Source organism: Panicum virgatum, chromosome 5N (genome assembly GCF_016808335.1).
Source record: "Panicum virgatum strain AP13 chromosome 5N, P.virgatum_v5, whole genome shotgun sequence".
In the NCBI taxonomy this organism is placed as follows: Eukaryota; Viridiplantae; Streptophyta; class Magnoliopsida; order Poales; family Poaceae; genus Panicum; species Panicum virgatum.
In genome coordinates, this window is record NC_053149.1 from 15,039,011 (window position 1) to 15,057,849 (window position 18,839).

General features: G+C 42.1%; 1 protein-coding gene and 1 long non-coding RNA gene across 6 annotated transcripts; both read left to right on the top strand.

The window, feature by feature from the left end:
* The first annotated feature begins 692 nt into the window (after positions 1-692).
* Positions 693-12,829, top strand: LOC120673852 (mucin-19-like). Of its 5 annotated transcripts, none has more exons than XM_039954892.1 (12): positions 693-2,848; positions 3,375-3,605; positions 4,036-4,165; positions 4,645-4,797; positions 4,906-5,144; positions 5,234-5,303; positions 5,515-5,721; positions 6,565-6,794; positions 7,394-7,472; positions 7,541-7,678; positions 11,638-11,684; positions 11,975-12,107. In XM_039954892.1, exons 1-11 carry the CDS (start codon positions 744-746, stop codon positions 11,653-11,655), a joined length of 3,600 nt encoding a protein of 1,199 aa, XP_039810826.1. In that variant the 5' UTR covers positions 693-743; the 3' UTR covers positions 11,656-11,684; positions 11,975-12,107. The 5 variants fall into 5 exon arrangements, with proteins under 5 accessions (XP_039810826.1, XP_039810824.1, XP_039810825.1 ...); XM_039954893.1 differs by lacking the exon at positions 11,638-11,684 and adding an exon at positions 12,222-12,829 and having other exon boundaries at positions 694-2,848; positions 11,975-12,113; XM_039954894.1 differs by lacking the exon at positions 11,638-11,684 and adding an exon at positions 12,265-12,829 and having other exon boundaries at positions 694-2,848; positions 11,975-12,113.
* LOC120673856 lies at positions 8,970-10,311 on the top strand. The gene is made up of 2 exons (XR_005674891.1): positions 8,970-9,237; positions 9,337-10,311. It is a non-coding gene; the product is annotated as an uncharacterized LOC120673856 (long non-coding RNA).
* Positions 12,830-18,839: the final 6,010 nt, after the last annotated feature.

Consider the following 18,839-nt stretch of genomic DNA (forward strand, 5'->3'; position numbering starts at 1 on the left):
AATTGGAGCTTGGGAAAACTGGGAGGACTCACACGGAATTTGTTACAATCTGATGAGACTGTGATCAGGGGCGTATAGCCACGGGGTGGGCGCCCAGGGGCCTGGCCCCACCTATGAGTCCCAAATTTGTATTGAAAATTTAAAATTTGATTAAATTTTTAAATAAATTAGCAAGGTCAGGCTCTCTAACAATAAAAAAAATGAATTCCTGGCTACACCCCTCTAACTGTGATAGCCAGTAAGTCAGCTATATGTCACCAAATATGGACTAATGATTGAGCAGGTTACATTCTTTTCTTTGATCGAGACTTTACGCTATTGTTTTGTTTGCTCCTCGTCTTGCTTGCAAGAAGAAGCTTGACAAGTCTATTCGTGATTCGGTGATTGGAAACTGCTGCGCTGACGGGAGTGGGATCCCGTGACAGTGATTAGCGTGTTTTGGTGACAATAAACTAGTAACCTGGTGGTCAGTGTCAGCGCGACCGCTATTGTAGAGTCTTTTCTTTTCCCCTTTTTGCCCTTTCCAGATCATTTCGATTCAAAATCCAATCGTATCAGATCATTTCCTCCACCTCTCTTCCCCGTCACGGCCGCCCCCCCATGGCCCACCTGCCAGCCGCGCCAGGGAACGGCGCGCACGTCCCCGGCGCGCCGCCGCCGTGAAGGTGAAGCGCCTCTTCTTCTTCTTCTTCTTCTTCCCCTCCTCCTCCACCCGACCCCCCGCCTCGCCACCGCTGCCAGCGATGGACCCCGCGCCCGATCCGCTCGCCTTCTCCGCCTCCGCCCCGTTCCCCACCATCCCGGCCGCCTCGAGCCCCAGGCCCCGCGCCGGGAGGCCGCGGCGCCATGCTGCGCCCTTCCGTTCCGATCACCCCGCCGCCGCCGCGATCCGCCGCTCCGGGATCGATCTCTCGCGCCGCCCCGTGGCGTCCGCCTTCGCCCAGCAGGAGAGCTCGCCGTCCGTGGGCTCCTGGGGCGCCTCTCGCGGCGCCAGCTTTGTGTTCGGGAGTGGCGCGGCCGGGGCGCCGGAGATGAGGAGGTGCTTCTCGTCCGGATCCGGTGAGGCCTTTCTGACCGATCTCCCGGCTGCAGTTGACGAGCTCGCGCTGGATGACGGTTCCGGCAGGCAGTGGCGGAGCGTGGAAGTAAACCAAGGGGGGGCCGACATGGATTGGGCCGCCACCTCGGCGGCGCCGAGGAGGTCCGGCGCCTCCACGAGTCCGGCGAGCTCCGCCGCATCGTGGCCCCCGCCCCCGCCTTCCCCTCCGCCTGCGCCCGCTGCGGCGGCGAGCGCTACGTGTTCTGCGGCGCCTGCGACGGCAGCCACAAGCGGTACAGCCTCAAGGGCGGCGGCAGGTTCCGCGCCTGCGCCGACTGCAACGAGAACGGGCTCGTCCGGTGCCCCGGCTGCTGCGCCCCCGCCGCCTGAGCAAGGGGACAGGCGAGGTGAGCGCGAAACAAGGGGGGGCCGGGGCCCAGTTTCGCCTCCATTACCCTCCGCCACTGCCGGCAGGCGAAGCGACGCTGATGCTCCTGGAGGAGATGATCCGGAGCCAGTGATGAACGCCAATGATCCCTTTTGCACCCGCGGAAGCAATTCCAGCTTGTATGAGTGTTTGATTCCGGACTCTCTTCACGATCAGACTGAGAAGCTCGACGAAGGGAGCAGAGCCCCATCTCAAACTGTACAAATACAATGTGACAGTGTGGAGGCAATATCTTTAGCTTCACCAACCTGTTCCGACCACGATGCTCCTATTGAATTTGCAAGGTTTGGGGACAGCTTATCTGTGGATGAAGGTAGTTTGCCAGAGGATGGAAATGGAAGTAAGATTTCTGCTCACTGTGTTAATGTTCAGAGGGATGTCTTTGTTTTTGGTGGACATGCTGGGTATCGGGATTTAACTGCCAATGCAACTCAAACTAGCATTAGTAAGGTAGATTCAGCTGATAAAGATGGTGTACCATATAACTCTGGACAACTTAATGCTTCTGTTGCTAAAGATAGCACTTGCACCAAGTTTATTTTGCAGGATGCAAAGCATGCATTTGGTTCGACTAATAAGAATCCTCTACACTCAGAACCTTGTGAAATTTCTTCTACAGCAAAATTTTGTTCTAGCTTTGGATCTGAAGATGGTAGTGCGAAGGTCTCTTTCATAAATGTGCCTTATGATATTGAAGGAGTAGAAGCTTCAGAACTTAATGAATGCAGGTCATTCAGTGAGAAATCTTTCACTGCTCAAGACCACAATTTGGCATCTAAGAACAGAGGAGTTAAGGGTGTGGTAAAAAACAGAAGAACTGTTATGCCAAAGAAATTCTCCTCAGCTCACCAGATTTCTTCCTTGGAATCAGTTCCAAGAAGAAGTGATAATTGCTCTGGAAAGGCATCGCTTGAAGAAAATGTCTATTTGAATGTAGCCAGTAGCTTTGCATTATCGGACTCTGGTATCAACTGTGCCCAAGGCAATTCTTACAACTCTGCTTTGCAAATAGCAGACAGTAGCCATGGTGGAACGGAGTTTAATTCTTTAACAAACACGGAACATTCTGGTCAATCTGATTTCATATTTTCTGCATCAACTTTTAATCAAAGTACATTGCACTCACAAAGACGGCATAGCAAGAAAAAAAGTGGAGGAATGTGTAATCACGCTAACTCTATTCAAAGCCTTCCTTCATCTGCCATTGGACCTGCACGCTCAGAAGTTTCAGCAAGTCAGCAATGTGCAATTTCAGCTGCTCAGTGGACTGAATACAGCAAAATGGAACCTAATAGGGTAACCGTATGCACAAAAACAGAAAACTTTGAACACCATGAAGATTGTGAAACATGGCGTTTAAGGTGCTTGCATGACCTTCTCTTGTCACTCCCTTTTGCTTATTTAGTTAGCATGGACCACAAGGGTGAAACCAACCAACCCAAACCATTTAAGTGGCAGAAAAAACCCTGCAGAACCAATTTCAGGTTAAGGGGTTACCTGGTCATAGAGTTTTGGGGCGTTAGATTGTGTTTAGACTGAAACTTATGGGGTTATTTGGACTTCTTACAGTTCAGAAATTGGTCGACCAGTTATATCCTTTATTTTGGGTTTTTTATCTTTACCGTTTACACTTAGATCAGAGGCTCAGACAACATTTTGCTGTTTTGCTGGTTCAAATGTAGATCTGTATGAGTTGTAGACTGGTCGTAGTATTATGAGTGAATAATGAAAAGTGAAAATATTTGAGCTTTATAGTGAAATTGAATAGCTTTATTGTTTGCGTTTCACTAGCTAGGGGTATTGTGTACCTTCGTTCTGGGTTTCCTCGGGCTGTATATTCTTTGCGATATTCGATATTTTAATGCTGAGCTGCTTAATTTGTTCTAGGGGGAATCAAGCATATGCAGAAGGGCAGTTAACTAAGGCTGAGGAATGCTATACCCACGGGATTGATTCTTTTTCTCCAAATGAAGCTTCTAAAAAGGCATTAATGCTGTGCTACAGCAATCGTGCAGCTACTCGGATGTCTCTGGGTAAGATGAGAGAGGCCCTATCTGATTGTCGAGAAGCTATTGGTATTGATTCCAGCTTTCTCAAGGCACAAGTCAGAGCTGCCAAGTAAGACAAAAGGCCGATAGGCTATGATGTTGATAAAATAACCAATGCATTGACTTTTATTTTTGTACTAGCTTCGAGGACTCCTAACTGGAGTTCATATCACAATTCATGTTGTGCCTACTCAGTAGGATAAATTCAAAGTAACTATGTTTTTGTCTTGTTGGAAATCCATGGAAGCATCCTACTTTCTTTTATCAGTTTTCTAGGTATTAGAATTTTACTCAATCTAACCAACTATGGAGTGTTGCATTCAGATCCCAAAGAAAAGAAATATGTCATGCAACTGTTAAGTCATAAAATTTGTCTTAAGAGAAGGTCCAGTTCATAACAGATATTAATAATTCATTTAGTTAGTTTGTAAGTATGTAGCACCCTTGCTTACATTCTACATTATGAATATATGAACTTACTGCTCATCTAATGGTTCTAGCTGCTTACTTGCCCTGGGGGATGTGGAAGAAGCACAAAAGGCTTTTGAGATGTGTTTGAAGTCTAATCATCTGTCAAGCTTGGATCATAAAATTGTAGAAGAGGCTTCTGACGGTCTACAAAAAGCTCAGGTAGCATTCAAATTAACTTTCTGATATTATGCCAGATTAACTACCAAATTAAATACCAGATTACACATTTCTCAAATTAACCACCTTTTGAGCAGTTTCTTTCTTTTTTTTCCATTGGGTACATGATAATTACCCAGGAACATTGCCAACAAACCACTGGTTACATTTTTGCTAACATACCATTAGCTGTGATAGTGACAAATGGGGCTTGATCCCACACATCACTAATACATTGAGTGCTACATTTGGCAGACTGACTCTCAGCAGTACGAAAGAAAATTGATTTTTGAGGAGCACCAGGTTCACAGTACATGTTTGCAACTATTGAAGGCACCTGTTTCGTGCTCAATGTCTTATTAATTGCATAATGCTTTTATGGATTTTGCACCTTTCTTAACCCTTCTCAGAAAACATGTATTCAAAAATAATTTGTTATATGCAACTTGGTAATCCAATCATCATGTGTATTTTTTTTGCAGAAAATATCTGGTTTTATTCATCAGTCCAAGGAGTATCTTATAAAAAAGGCATTTGACAAGATACCCAGCGCCTTGCAAATGATCTCTGATGCTTTGTTCATAAGTATTTATTCAGATAACTTGATGGCAATGAAAGCAGAAGCACTGTTACTGGTCTGTATTTACGGTAAACTTATTTTGCCTTCTGCACGTCATTACTAAGTTTCCACTTTCAACTAGTATTTTTTTGGGCTAACTGTTTAGCTTTTTGGACTTTAACAGCTGCAGCGATATGAAGAAGTAATCCAATTTTGTGAAGAGACTCTTTATGTAGCAGAAAGGAATAGCTTGTGTTTTTGTCCGGACAATCATTCAGAAAGCAATAACTTGGACAACAATACTTGCTCTGTGAAGTTGTGGCGTTATCATCTTATTGCTAAGTCGTATTTCTTCCTTGGAAAGCTTGAAGAAGCTCACCAGTTCTTAAAAAAGTTTGACCAAGTAAAAGTCATGGAATGCAGGTAATATTTTCGATGCTAGTTTTATTCGGTACTAAATTCCACGTATCGCTGCTTATATGATTTGCTAATTTTGAGAAAACTCTGACTAGGTGTGGAAAGCAATCTCAGGAATCAATTTCATCATTCTCTATGGCAATATCTGAGCTACTGCGGCTTAAAGTATGTTATATGTTGGCCTTGCTATATGATTTCACTCATTTGTATTCTTTTGGGCCAGTAATCTATCCATATAATGTCAAACTATATCCAGCATTTTCTCTGTTCTGTGATATTGTTACTGATCATGTGTGCACATGATGTCCTTGGTATTTAGCAACGTTTCCAAGAAGTTTACGCTGATGACATAAAATTCTTGTTTGCTACATTTCAGGCTGCTGGTAATGAAGCATTTCAATCTGGTAAATATTTGGAGGCTGTAGAACATTATACCACTGCTTTGCTAAGCAATAGTGAATCACTACGCTTTTTAGCAGTCTGCTTTTGTAACCGTGCAGCGGCATATCAAGCAATGGGTCAAATTTTAGATGCAATTGCAGATTGCTCACTAGCCATAGCCCTTGATGCAGATTATGCTAAGGTTGGTGCATTATCCTCTGCTGTACTTTCGTCAACTAAAAATTTAAAATTCCTCATGTTACTATGTTCTCTAACTCTTTCTAGACTTTAGCGAAAAGCACCGTATGATTGTGCTATGATGTCCATTAGTTTTATCATGTGCTTTAGCAGGCCATACTTTCTTTACTGTTAGCTCATACACTAAGAATTTCCCTTTTCAATTTATTTCTTTATTTTCAGCTAAATCTTACCCCAAACCTAGTAGATAATGGTATATGGATAGTTGTTTATGACGTTTTGGCTTTTTACCTAATTCATAGGCATGCTCCAAATAGTTTTTGTAGTGAAATATTTGTTTCCACATAACAATTCTTGTTTTTAATTATGTGGGTTGCATCCGACAAAACCAGTGGTAACAAGCAACAACCAACAACCATGCCTATGTAACGCAAAGTTGCTACTTTCTCATCTTTTGTATATTAGTTTTTATTGTTTTTGGGGAAATATCTTAATCATTTTTTACTGCAGATCATTATTATGTGGATGGTTTCATTCTTCATGTAAATTTGGTGATCATATAGACTAATATTTGAAATGGACCTTAGAGCATTGGTTAATATTTTCTATATGCATGGTAACATTCCAATAATTATTTACTAAGAACCATGAACAATGTGTAAGAATCAAATATTATCCAAGTGAGGCTGATATGTGGTTCATGGAACCACACTTTTGACACATTAAGTAGTATTTTAGTGCGACTCAAGTTTTAGAAGGACTTGCTCATGATTTTCGGTTGTAGCCATTCCTTGAATTGGAGTCCTGCCTGTCAAAACATAACTTATTGCTCTTGCTACTTTCACAGGCTATTTCCAGAAGATCTAGTTTGTATGAACTCATAAGGGACTATGACCAAGCAGAAAATGATCTCCGTAGGTTAATTACTCTTCTTGAGAAACAACTGCAAGAAAATATGTCCATGCCATCAGAGAAGACAGAGAGTATTCGTAGCAATCTGAATCGAGCCAATCTTCGGTTTTCTTCTCTGAAGCGGGATGCAAGAAAAGGGACCTCATTAAATGTGTACTTGATATTGTGAGTCTTTGTTCTTCACAATTTTAAATTATCTACAGCATGCACCCATCTAGAGTCCTATTAATTAAACTTATGTCACAATTCAGCTTTGTAAGTTGAACCGGAAATAATAGAAGGCCATTAATTATACACTCTTAATTAAATATTGGTTGTGAAGATGGGTGCTCTTGATTTCTTTTGCTACATTTTACTGCAACTTCTGCGTTAATGAATTTATCTGTAGCTCGATGAAATCAAACAGTTCTTGCCATATCTTTTTTTTTCATGTGAGTTGTCTAGTTTATAGAATTCTGTTTGCAGTATTGTTAGCTACAACCTTCACAATGGAACTAAAAAGTGGATACTTGCCAAAATTGACACAATTTGAAACCCCATGGAAGGAAGCTGTTTTTGATACCTAATTTTCCTTCTGAGGTTGGTTGGGCTCATTCAGCCAAAAAGTGTTGGAGAATAGTTTAGGGCATGCCTAAGTAGAGGGATTTCATATGCTTTTGGTGGAAAGAAGAATTCACAATATCATACAACCATTTGACTAATAATAGAAAAAACTTCACAATTTCATATGATTATTTGACTAAATCACTTCATTTTCCTTTCAGAGGAATCGAACCTTCTTCCTCTGCCGTGGATATAAAAAAGGCATACCGCAAAGCAGCTCTAAGGCATCATCCAGACAAAGTACTTTGTTCGTTTCCCAGCAATTATAACTCACATTCTTCTCTTGTCTAACAGTAGTTGTACCACAGGCTGGTAAATTTCTTGTCAAAAGTGAAAATATCAGCGATGCAGTATGGGGAGAAATCACAAACGAAATCCGCAAAGATGCTGATTATTTATTCAAAATAATTGGAAAGGCATATTCTATGCTTTCAGACCTTACAATGGTAAGTATTACAGAGACATGAGCCATGTTTTTCTTTGCTTTTGTTACTGTGTTGTATTTTTTTAGTTCACCACAATTATCAGGTCAAAATGAGTGAATTCTTTGGATCAGATTTATCCCCACTATTTTTCTTTTTGGGCAAGTAAATTATACAATGTTCAACACATGATGTGCTCAAGCATTGCGATTATGTCTAACACAATAAGTTATCAAATGAAAAAACGATGAAGGGAACAATACCTAGGAGGGTGCCTCCCTGTCCTCTCAATTCAACATAAAAAAATTGTGCTTGGTCATTAACTATCATTATGTTAACTATTTTTTAGGGTAGTATGACTTGCATACTACAGTTAATCCATAATGGATGCATCCCTTTAACAGGGGTAACTTGACCATACACAATAAGAAATGATATCTTTATACTTAGGAATAGGTACAGCCACTTGGGTTTTTTTTTTGAAAGCTATACAGCGGGGGAAGCTCCCACTGTGGTAAAGTATATATTTATAAGAAAAGAAAATAAACTGTACAAAAGTCCTCTTACCACACATAGCTGTGGCACCAGAGAAGAAGAAAACCTCAGAGAGGGATTCTTAGGGAAGAAAGAAAGCCTTAGCTCTTAGCTAAAGATGAACACAATCTACCCAGCTAAGAAAAACCTGTCTTTTGTCTTCCTTGATTCTATGAGCTTGTAGTCTTGCCTCATCTATAAATTTTGAAATCCAGTCTCTAACTGTTGGTCTTCTCCCTTCAAAGATAAGATTGTTCCTTTGCTTCCAGATGTGCCAAGTGGCTATTATGAATACCTCCATGAAAAATCAATGCTGAAAATCCTGTCGAGCACTTTTCATCATTGGGAATAAATGCAAGTTGATCCTCCAGTCTATGCCTATTGCCTGCCAGCAGGATTTGCTGAAGGAGCAGGAGAAGAACAGATGGAAAGCTGTCTCTTCTACATTGCCATTGCATAGGACACAAGTGTAGTTGTTTCCTTCTATATGGAAGTTTCTCCTCCTGAGTAGATTTCTGGTATTTAATCTATCCATGAGCAGCAACCATGAGAAGGTTCAGTTTGTTGCTGCATCTTGATTGCCAAATCCATAAGAATGGTGATGGGGGCCTGATGTTTTTGAAGGGAAGGTTATAGAGTTGTTTTGAGGAGTATCTGTTGGAACCCCAAACATACTGTCAGCAGTCTGCTTTAGTGCTTTGGACTTGTATTCCTTGGATGATAGCTTGCAGTTCTTGGAAGGCCTCCTCTGAAAGAGGGATATCAAAGTGCTCAAGTATGTCATCACTTTGGAGGAACTTTAGCCACTGAAATATTCCTGTTTCTAGCAAAGCTATAAAGTCTTGGAAGTAAATCTTTTAGCAATATATTGTTCCATGTATCCTCCCAAAAAAGAACACTTTGTCCATCTCCTACAGTGCAGGTGGCCGCTCTTCCAAAAAGATCACATAATTTCAATAGATCTTTCCACCAAAAAGAACCTTTCTCAGCTGTAGCTTGAGGAACCTCCCCATTGCTATAATAAGTCTCCCAAATCAAATTCACCCAAGGTATATCCTTCTTGTTATAAAATTTGTCAAGATGTTTTAGAAGGAGTGCATTATTCTGGCTTCTCAGATTTAGATCACCTAAGCCGCCTTTATTTCTAGGCCTGCAGATTTTTTTCAGAGCTACTAGAGGCTTCTTCTTATCATTGATGTCTGATCCTCTCCAAAGACGGTCTCTCCTGGCTCGGTCTAAGTTATTAATGACCCCAGAGGGACTTTCAGGGTACACATGGTGTATGTTGGTAGAGCAGATAGGACAGCTTTGGTTAGCTCTACTTTGCCTGAAAAAGCCAGAAAGTTTGAAGTTGCTGTCAGTCTTCTTTCCATCTGGTTCACTAGTGGTGCAAAATCCACAATTTTCGGTTTGGTTGTGCCTAGTGGGACCCCGATATATGTAAAAAGCAAGCTTCCAACTTGGCATCCAAAAGCACTAGCCAGATCACTTGCTTTCTCAGGTGTGGTGTTGAGTGGGACAAGGCAGGATTTGACTTTCAATCCTATTGATTGTGCAAACTCCTCCAAGATTTCTTTGAGAAAATCATTGCTTGCTGATGCTGGTATGGGTCATCATGATAAGGATAGTGTCATCTGCATACTGAATGATGGGAAAATCATTGCTTGCTGTTGCTGGTATGGGTAAGCTTAGAAGATCTTGGTTGTGTGCTTTGTTGATGATATGTTGCAACAAATCTGCAGCTATCACAATTAGGTGGGGGGATAGGGGGTCCCCCTACCTTACCCCCCATTTACACTGAAAATCTTTCCCAGGAACTCCATTTAGTAGGATTGAAGATGAACCAGAGTGAAATAGCCTCTGAACCCAATTGCACCTTTGTGTACTGAATCCAATCTGCTGAAGAATTGCAAGTATTGTACTGTGTTCTATTGTATCGTAGGCCTTCTCAAAATCTAGCTTTAGAATTACAATTTCCCTTCTTGACTGCTGGCATTGGTGTATATACTCAAAAGCCCAGGCCAAACAATCCTGTATGGTCCTAGTCTTAATAAAACCATATTGATTTTTGTGTACAATTGGTATGATTTCCTTTTGTAATATGTCAGCCATGATTTTGGTTAGCAGTTTCAAGATTGAGTTGAGAAGGGATATAGGTCTGAAATCATTGACAGTTGTTGGATTGTTACACTTAGGGACCAAGGTGATGAAACTGCCATTGATTTCCCTGAGATCCAACTGCCCAGAAAAGAACTCATTGCATAGATCATAGACATCTTCTTTGATGATGTGCCAGCACTTTTTGAAGAAAAGACCATTGAAGCCACTTGAGGGTATTTGTGTCAGTGTTCCAAAAGGTGCTGTTCGCGCTCCCCTAGGCGCAGTTATGCGCTGGGAGGCGGGGTACCGCCTCGCCTAGGGGGTGTAGGCAGTCCCTAGGCGGCGCCGGCACCCGAAACGAGGGCCAGCATGCTGTCCCTGGTGGCTGCCGTGCACATCCACCGAGGGAGGGACATGTGGGAGAGGCGGGGACATCAGGTGCCGCGAGGGACGAGGGGAGGTCGAGCAGAAGAGGAGGTGACAGGGGCGGCGTCGGGTGGTGGGGCAGAGAGAGAGAGAGGAGAGAGAGGGGGGGGGGGGTACTGCGGCCTGGTGAGAGTGAGGCCTGGTGAGAGGGTGACCGATGGGAGAGTCACCAGCGTATGCATAAGGTGGGTGGGTGCTGCCTGTTCAGATTTGGGTTTGGGCAGTTCGGCTGCTTTGATGGGCCTTTCTGTCCAATTATTGGTCCACTGATCTCTGTTTTCTTTCCTTTTCCTTTTGTAGTAAATGTAGATATTAAGCATCACCTAGGAAATGCCTAGGCTCGGAGGGTCACCCCACCTAGAGAGTGCCTAGCACCTAGAGAGTGCTTAGCACCTTTTGCTTACTTGTATTGTAGGAATCATATTGGTCTCCTTTCTTCTTGATATAATGATGTGCAATTTCCTTCATGGTCCATGAAAAGAAAATTAAGAAACTTTCACTAATACGTGAAAATAGATTGAGTACATCCACAAGGAATGAACTGACCCTGTTTACTATAAACTAATTATTCAAATCTCAAGTATGTAATGTAACTAATACTGTGCTGGTCGGTACCACAGTAACCATTCCACACCACAACAGAACATGTGGAGCCAGCCAATATTATGGGTATTATTTTTATCTTAGAATTCCACATTCCAATAATAACATTATCATTTGTCAACATGAATGTTTGACGTGGTACGCTGTACTCCCTGCTAACCAGTAATATTTCAACTTGAAGCTTTTACACAATGTTTCGACACAATTGTTAAGATGTTGACACTTTGTGATTACAAGGGTGTAGTTACTGAATTTTTTAAATTGCCAAATTCCATATTGATTGTTAAGGATTTAATTTAGTCATCTCAATTGTATAACAAATTAAATCCAAACTGTAGTCTACTTAATAAATTTAAGAACCATTCAGGTACATATCTTCTGATTGTTCCACTTCCACCCATGTTTCTAATGTGATGCCTAACTGGAGTTCAATCTAGTTCCAGCATATTCGAGAAACCATATTTAGAATTCTGGTTTTCTTTTGTGAACCCTTCAATATTCAATTTTCTTCATCTGCAGTAGTGCCATTGATTAATTTATCCTTTTTGGGAGGGATTTTTCAACAAGACGTCATGGCAATTGATTAATTTGCTGTTTGCATTTCTTCATTTGGCAACCAAAATATCATTAACTGTTTCCTATTTGTGTCATTTACAGAGAAGGGAGTGACGCAGCCTGGAAGTGGAGTGATAGTGCAAGCAACGCATATATGACTGGAGCGACCAAAGCAATGGAAAAAAAAAACGATGTAGGACCTCTTAGTGAGAGCATTGGATCATCAGATGGCACAGAAAAGGTACCATACTACTTTTGTGCTCTCTCGCAAAGGACACGATGCCACTATCCTTGTCCATGCCTAATCACTAATGCCAGTTCTGGCGTGTCCTGGGATTGTACTTTGCAGAGCATATGAGTGTCATTACCCACATGAAGTTCTTGGTTTTCAGGCCTCATCAGTGATTTTAGCTTTGGTGTTCTCTGATACTTGGTTTGCGGAGCAGAATACATGGGTACCAATACCCGTGCAAAAGGCAAGCTTTTGATTGTAAAGGTGATGTTCATATATCTGATGTTGTATATAGTGTCTTGGAGCAGTTCAAAATGGGATAGACAAGGCTGGAATACTGCAAATAGAGGCATATTGTTCTTTTACCCCACCTCCTTTTGCGGAGTGGGGCAGAAGCATGCTAGTCTTTTGAAAATACAGCACCTTTTGCGGAGGGTGGCAGCAGCAAATGGTTTTTCCATACGTTGCTCATAGTTAATAGTTTTGTGTAGGAAGAGGCAGGATTTGTGCTTCCCTTCTATTTTGGTCTCCCATACAACTTTTTTTTGTATGTTTTGTGTAATTCTTTCTTTTTTGGTCATGTCTGTTGTTCTGTACCAAAGACATGGGGTGATCGATTCTTTTGTTGTAACAAATAAGGTGGCGTGAGTGAATGGAGTGATTGGCCGCTGTTGACTTGGTGTTTTGCTATGCTATTGTGCTGTGCCTGGAGCTCAAGTTGTTCATGTTTTAGACTATTATACAAAGCTACTGAGCTGCTCCATTGAGGAATCTACGTGTTCTGAGAATCGGGTAACTAAGGTTTTAAATTTTTTGACTTGTACTGATGATTAGATCCATCCTAGAGATTTCAGTATTGTTGCCCATCATTTGCAATTGCATGGTCATTTCCCCATTCTTTGCATCAATGGCGAACTGATCTTTAGCTGAATTGGTTTGGTGGTTCTAATAGCACTTCTTAGGACTATCCATGGAGCGAATTTCAGGCTGGGGTATATCTAGTACTTCATCTTAAATTTTAATGCATTGTTTGACTCGTCACAACCAGGTCAGTCTTGAGAATTTGGGAGCTCAGGTCTAGAGTTGGAGTTGGGTGCTTTAAAAGAATATATATATAATCATTATTATTATTATGACTATTCTTTTACCAATAAGCAAGGTGCATCCAAAACAGATTCATATAAAAAACAACTTATACATATAAATATCATATGATATTATTGTAAAAACATGTTCCAGCAATTCTACATGCAAAGTTATTAACAAAGGCATAAATTAATATCACCCATATATTTCTTGAAGCTTGAAAATTCATAAATAAATAGCAATTTAAGTTTGAAAGCTAGTGCAGGCGAGAGTGTTTAAGAGTTGTCTAGCTTCCTATGTTCGAGAGTCGTCGTGCAGTGTGCAGGCGCTAGATGGAGTCACGCACGAGCCGTGCACAACACAGTCATGAAGTCGCAGCGGAGGCAGTGACATCGTTCTTGCGCAGAGTGCTAGAGCTGTGGGGCCTCTAGTGTGGCCGCGTGGATGTGGATGTGGATTGTGGCCGCGTGGATGTGGATTGTGTACTCTCTAATGTGGTTGCTAATCAATGGTTAATTGCATCGCAATGAATGAGGAGATGGCATAGCGCGGCGCATAGAGTTGTGAGAAGTCACCAGTCGTGGGAAACCTCACGCGACAAATTATTTCATTAACTCATCTCCACTAGATATACTATGTATTTATACCTATATAAATATTCAGATGTATCACCTCCAGGGCCCCTAAATTTAATTTTGAGGGCCTGGGGCGGCGGCCCCTCTCACCCCCTCAGGGCTGGGCCTGTAAGAAAGAATATACTTTGATCGTTTATTTCTTTCGTTTGACATTGCTCATGACTATAAATTAAATTTGCTTAGAGAAACAAATATTAATTATTTATCCCTATGATAACTAAAACTAGACTAGCCGCGCTATTAGCACCGGTCGTCATGCTAGTTCATATAAAGTGGAGAGTTGGCCTAGTGTCACGTTCTTCCTTCTTCCCTATATATTTTGCCGTAAATTAAACAACCAGTTTGCAGTTTGGGAGCAGCAGCGAAGATAGCGCTGTCGCTGCAGATCGGCGTGAAATGCCCCGTCTCTGTGCTGAGGACTCTCGTGTCATATTATTCGTTGAGCAATCACTATTTCCACAGTACAACATATCTAGTACTCCATCTTAAATTTTGATGCGTTGTTTGACTCTGCACAATCAGAAAGAATATACTTTAATCGTTTATTTCTTTGTTTGACATTGCTCATGACTATAAATTAAATGCTTATCTCTAAAAAAAAAAACTGCTTAGAGAAAAGATATTAATTATTTATCACTATGATAGCTAAAACCAGACTAGCCGCTCTATTAGCACCGGACGTCATGCTAGTTCATATAAAGTGGAGAGTTGACGTTGTGTCACGTTCTTCCTTATATATTTTGTCGCAAATTAATCAACCACTTGCAGTTTGGGAGCAGCAGCAAAGGAGCATTGTGGCAGCATGAAATGCCCCGTCTCTACTCTGAGGACTCTCTCATGTCATATGATTCGTTGAGCACTCACTATTTCCACAACAAATCTAGTACCTCATCCTAAATTTAATGCTTAGAAAATAATCATGTAAATTCTAAAAGAAAGGAAATAAATTAAACTCTCGTGTGACATGAGAACAAGCTTAGAATAAAATATGTGGCATGCAAGGAAGGAGATAATGACAACTCAAACTAGTCTAATTCAAAGGAAAACTTTAAAAGCAATCACGCGATCCGCATGTGTACCCTATATAACCTGCTATGCATATAACAATTACTTTTGATATTGATTAACTGATTGATGATTGAATCAATTCATTACCAATGTAAGATATGCCACGAGTTGACCATGTTCTCTCTGCTGGATAGGATTTGGATCTTTTCGTGGACAACTGGAGCAGGAGAACCAAAGGAAAGCCTCAAGTGATGAGCGGTGGGAGAAAAAAGAAAGAAAGAAAGAAAATTAAACTCTCATGAGACTTGAGAAGGAAATAAACAATGACAACTTAAGCTAGCTTAATTCAAAGAGAAAATTGGAAGTAATCATCCTGATCTGCATGTGTACCATATATAAGACTGCTATGCATATATCATTGCATTTAATATTGATTAATTGATGATTGAATCAATTGATTATACTAATAAAACATATGATGGTTGGAAGGTGACCTCTCGCCTCAGCTACGTATGAAGCGCCATCAACTTCATTGTAATCACCCAATCCAGTTATGCAGGTTCACGTCACCATCGGGGAACGGTTCATAAACTTTTAGCATACCATCGCGGACTGGAGCATCGACACCGCCTGCCCAAGGAAACGCCATCGCTGCCTCCGAGGTCACTGAATACTCGTCGTTGCTGAAAGGGAGCTGTGTAAACCGCAACAGGATTGGTACCTTCCGATGTGCATGTGTTTGTGTCTATCTCTCTATCGAGTATTTGCCGCCTGTTTGATTTTTTTCTTAAAAGGAATCGGTGCTCGTAACCTAAAAGAGAAAGGGGTGAAATAGACAAACTAAAAATTCTTAACCTACGACTCCAACTAAATTGCACAAAATATAAATTAGATCGTACAATCTAGATGTGCAACTATGGTTCATCTAGTATGAAACACGCATCCCAAAATAAGTTTTGCAACCTATAGCTAATCATACCTTGATGCTAATCTAAGAATGTAAAGACACATAAGTTCCAAGTACGAAATATGGAAACGTCACTACTACAAAAACCAATTAACGACCTTTTTTAGGAGCTCTGAGGCGGGCACAAAAAATAACAGCCTCTGTTAATGCCCATCATTAATAGAGACGGTCATTAACAGAGACGGTCATGTCTTATTAACTGAGGGAGTTACAGAAACCGTCTCGCAAAATCGATTAACAGAGGCGGTCACCGACCGCCTCGTTTAATACACCTATTTTCAGAGGCGGACTCGTTATAAATGTCCGCCTCAGTTAGTGGACCGACCCAATCGAAACCCAATTGAGCCCTGTTGCTGCGAGGAGTATACAATAAACGTTAGCCCTAACCCTTCCATCCTCTATCTCCCTCTCCTCTCTCTCTCTCTCTCTCTCTCTCTCTCTCTCTCTCTCTCTCTCCCGCACTCATTCAGTGCGGCGGTGGATCCGGCGCAGGCGATCGGAGCGGCGGCGGCGCGGCGGCTGTGGTACGGATGACGGATCCGTGGCGAGCGGCGAGGGCGCGTCGGCCGCGGGCCGGTGGCGGGACCGATGGCGCGGATCCGGCGTTGGCCATGGCGGCGGGGCGGTCGCGGCGAGCGGCGGCCATGGCGGGTTGGGGCGGCCGCGGTGGGTGGGGGCGGCATAGACAGCGGCGGCCGCCACGGAGGGCATTGGCGCAGATGGGCTCGGCGGACTCGTCCCTTTTTTGTTTTTTTTAGTTTGATTTTCAAAGGCGAGTGGACCACCTTTTCAGAGACATTTGCTCAGAGGTGGTTGCCTCTGCCCATCTTTGAAAATAGTTTTCAACTGCCTCTGAAAAGAATAATGTAGTAGTGCGTAAAGGAGGGATGAGGTGAAATGAACTATTGACGCGAGGGTGTATCCCGTGGTATCGGTAGGTACTAAGTCATCCCTAGCCCATGTTGTTGAAGCACTCACTAAGAATAGCGCTTCTCGACCCCCAAGTCTTTTTCGGGGAACCTTGACTTGCCACAAAGGCTAGACCACCAAGGCTCACCTTGATCCCACTTTCCACTGAGGAGTTTCTCCATGAAGGATGGGGTCTCCACATCCTCGCACAAAGTCGTTGTCACCGCTCCACACCAAGACGGAGGGCCCAATATTTATCGGTGAGTCACCAAGACTTCAAGAGGTTGTCTCACCGATATACAAGTTTGATTTACTCTAGAACTAGTGCACAAGGCAGCAACACCTTGCTCTCTTTCACTCTCTCACGAGCTAACCTAGCACTAACACTCTTAAAGGTGTGCTAAGGACCAACGATGTGGTCACTTGGCACTTTGATGTCTTGGAGACGTTCTTCAATGTGTTTAGCTTCTCTGGACTCCAGCAACCTCAAATTACCTGGGGTAAGGCGTATATATAGCCCACCAACTCCATAGAGCCGTTGCTCTAACATTATCCTAAAATTGCACAGAGCGTCGGTTCAACCGGTTACATGGGTTGGTTTAGCATGTCGTACACAGTCCGAGCTAGCCATTGAGCTTCTGATAGACGCCTGCTGCCGACATGGATGCACCAATGCCAACCAGTTCAACATGTCTAGTGGTTCGTCTTTGCTTCAACCGCCTCAGCTTCTCCTAATGCACCGACCCTTTGTTTTTTCATAGCGTCGGTTTAACTGGTCGACTATTTTTGTTAGCTGCTGCTTGACATGCTCTCTGGATAATGCCACTATCAATCCACCGACGTCTCTTGTGTATCGCGTCGATTTAATCGGTCGCTGGCATGAATCAGCTTCATGGTGATGTGTATTTTGGTCATAACTCTCTACTCCAAACTCTAATTTCAATGATCGTGTACTCCATAGAAAGCTTGTAAGATGCTCTACTAGATTTTCCAGAAGTCCAATTCATTAGATCACATTTTGTGTACCGGTTAAATGTGTTGGTTCAATCTACGCATTGGTCGGTTTAACCGGTCGTTCACACGGATCAGTTTGTTCTTATTTTGATCATAACTCTCTATTCCGAACTCCGATTTTAATGATCCTGGACTCTATGGAAAGCTTTTGAAATGCTCTACAAGATTCTCCTGAAATATGACCCATTTGATTAGTCAAAATATAAATATGCATCGAACACTTCCAATTCATTCCTCTCATTATCCCGACTTTTGAGGTTTTCGTTGTGATTCACCTTTGGAACCTATAAAATCCTACAAGTATTCATCTGACACACATATTAGTCCCATGACTATGTTGTTACTTTTTTTTTTGAAATAAAAGGCAGGAGCTCTGCCGCTCAATTAAGACTATGTTGTTACTCAATCACCTAAATAAAAAACTATAGCCTAATGGGGTTATGTTCCTTACGCTTGTTTCTCCATTTCATTTTTTTATTTCTATTTTGCTAGAGCTGAGCCACCAATTACGTCCGTCCTCCTGTTGATTTCTCCTTCTTTCTATTGCATATTCTGTATTTGTGTTTTCCAGCTAAAGCCAAGCTACCAATCACGTAAATTATAATGTGGATCTGTGTCACCAATCAATGGATTTTTTGATTGATTTGAATTTGCAGATATACATCTCTTGTGCTCAAGGCCACCAAAGTTTTGCTAGCCGTTGTTGATGAGTTGGGTGGGTCAATACCAACGTATGAGACTGTATCGACTGTACAGTATAAGATACATTTCAAGATACCGCTAGAAGAAGGTAACATGTCAATGTTAGTCATGAGCCTACACTTGACGTTGCCTGTGGGAACACTATGCTCATTATGCTCTACGCTACATTCATGACGCTCCTAAAATTGGCATCAATGTCCTCGACTTTAGTTAGTCATCCGCCAGTGAAGTTAAACATAAGTGCGCAACTTTGCACGAGAAGTTAGTTGAAGCTAGAGTAATATATGAGTTTGTATATTACAGATGTTTGATGTTGGTAGATGGTATTGATTAAGAGAATGTGCAGAGGATCAATCAGCCGTCCATCAGCAATTAATGTCTTACATAGTAAGTGCACTTACTATACAATTTAAT

Excerpts from the sequence above, each read along its gene's own strand:
- LOC120673852 (XM_039954890.1), top strand. The coding sequence starts at position 744 with ATGGACCCCGCGCCCGATCCGCTCGCCTTCTCCGCCTCCGCCCCGTTC. Across the intron at positions 5,304-5,514 it reads CTGAGCTACTGCGGCTTAAA|GCTGCTGGTAATGAAGCATT; the intron begins GTATGTTATATG and ends GCTACATTTCAG. Across the intron at positions 7,473-7,540 it reads TAAGGCATCATCCAGACAAA|GCTGGTAAATTTCTTGTCAA; the intron begins GTACTTTGTTCG and ends GTTGTACCACAG.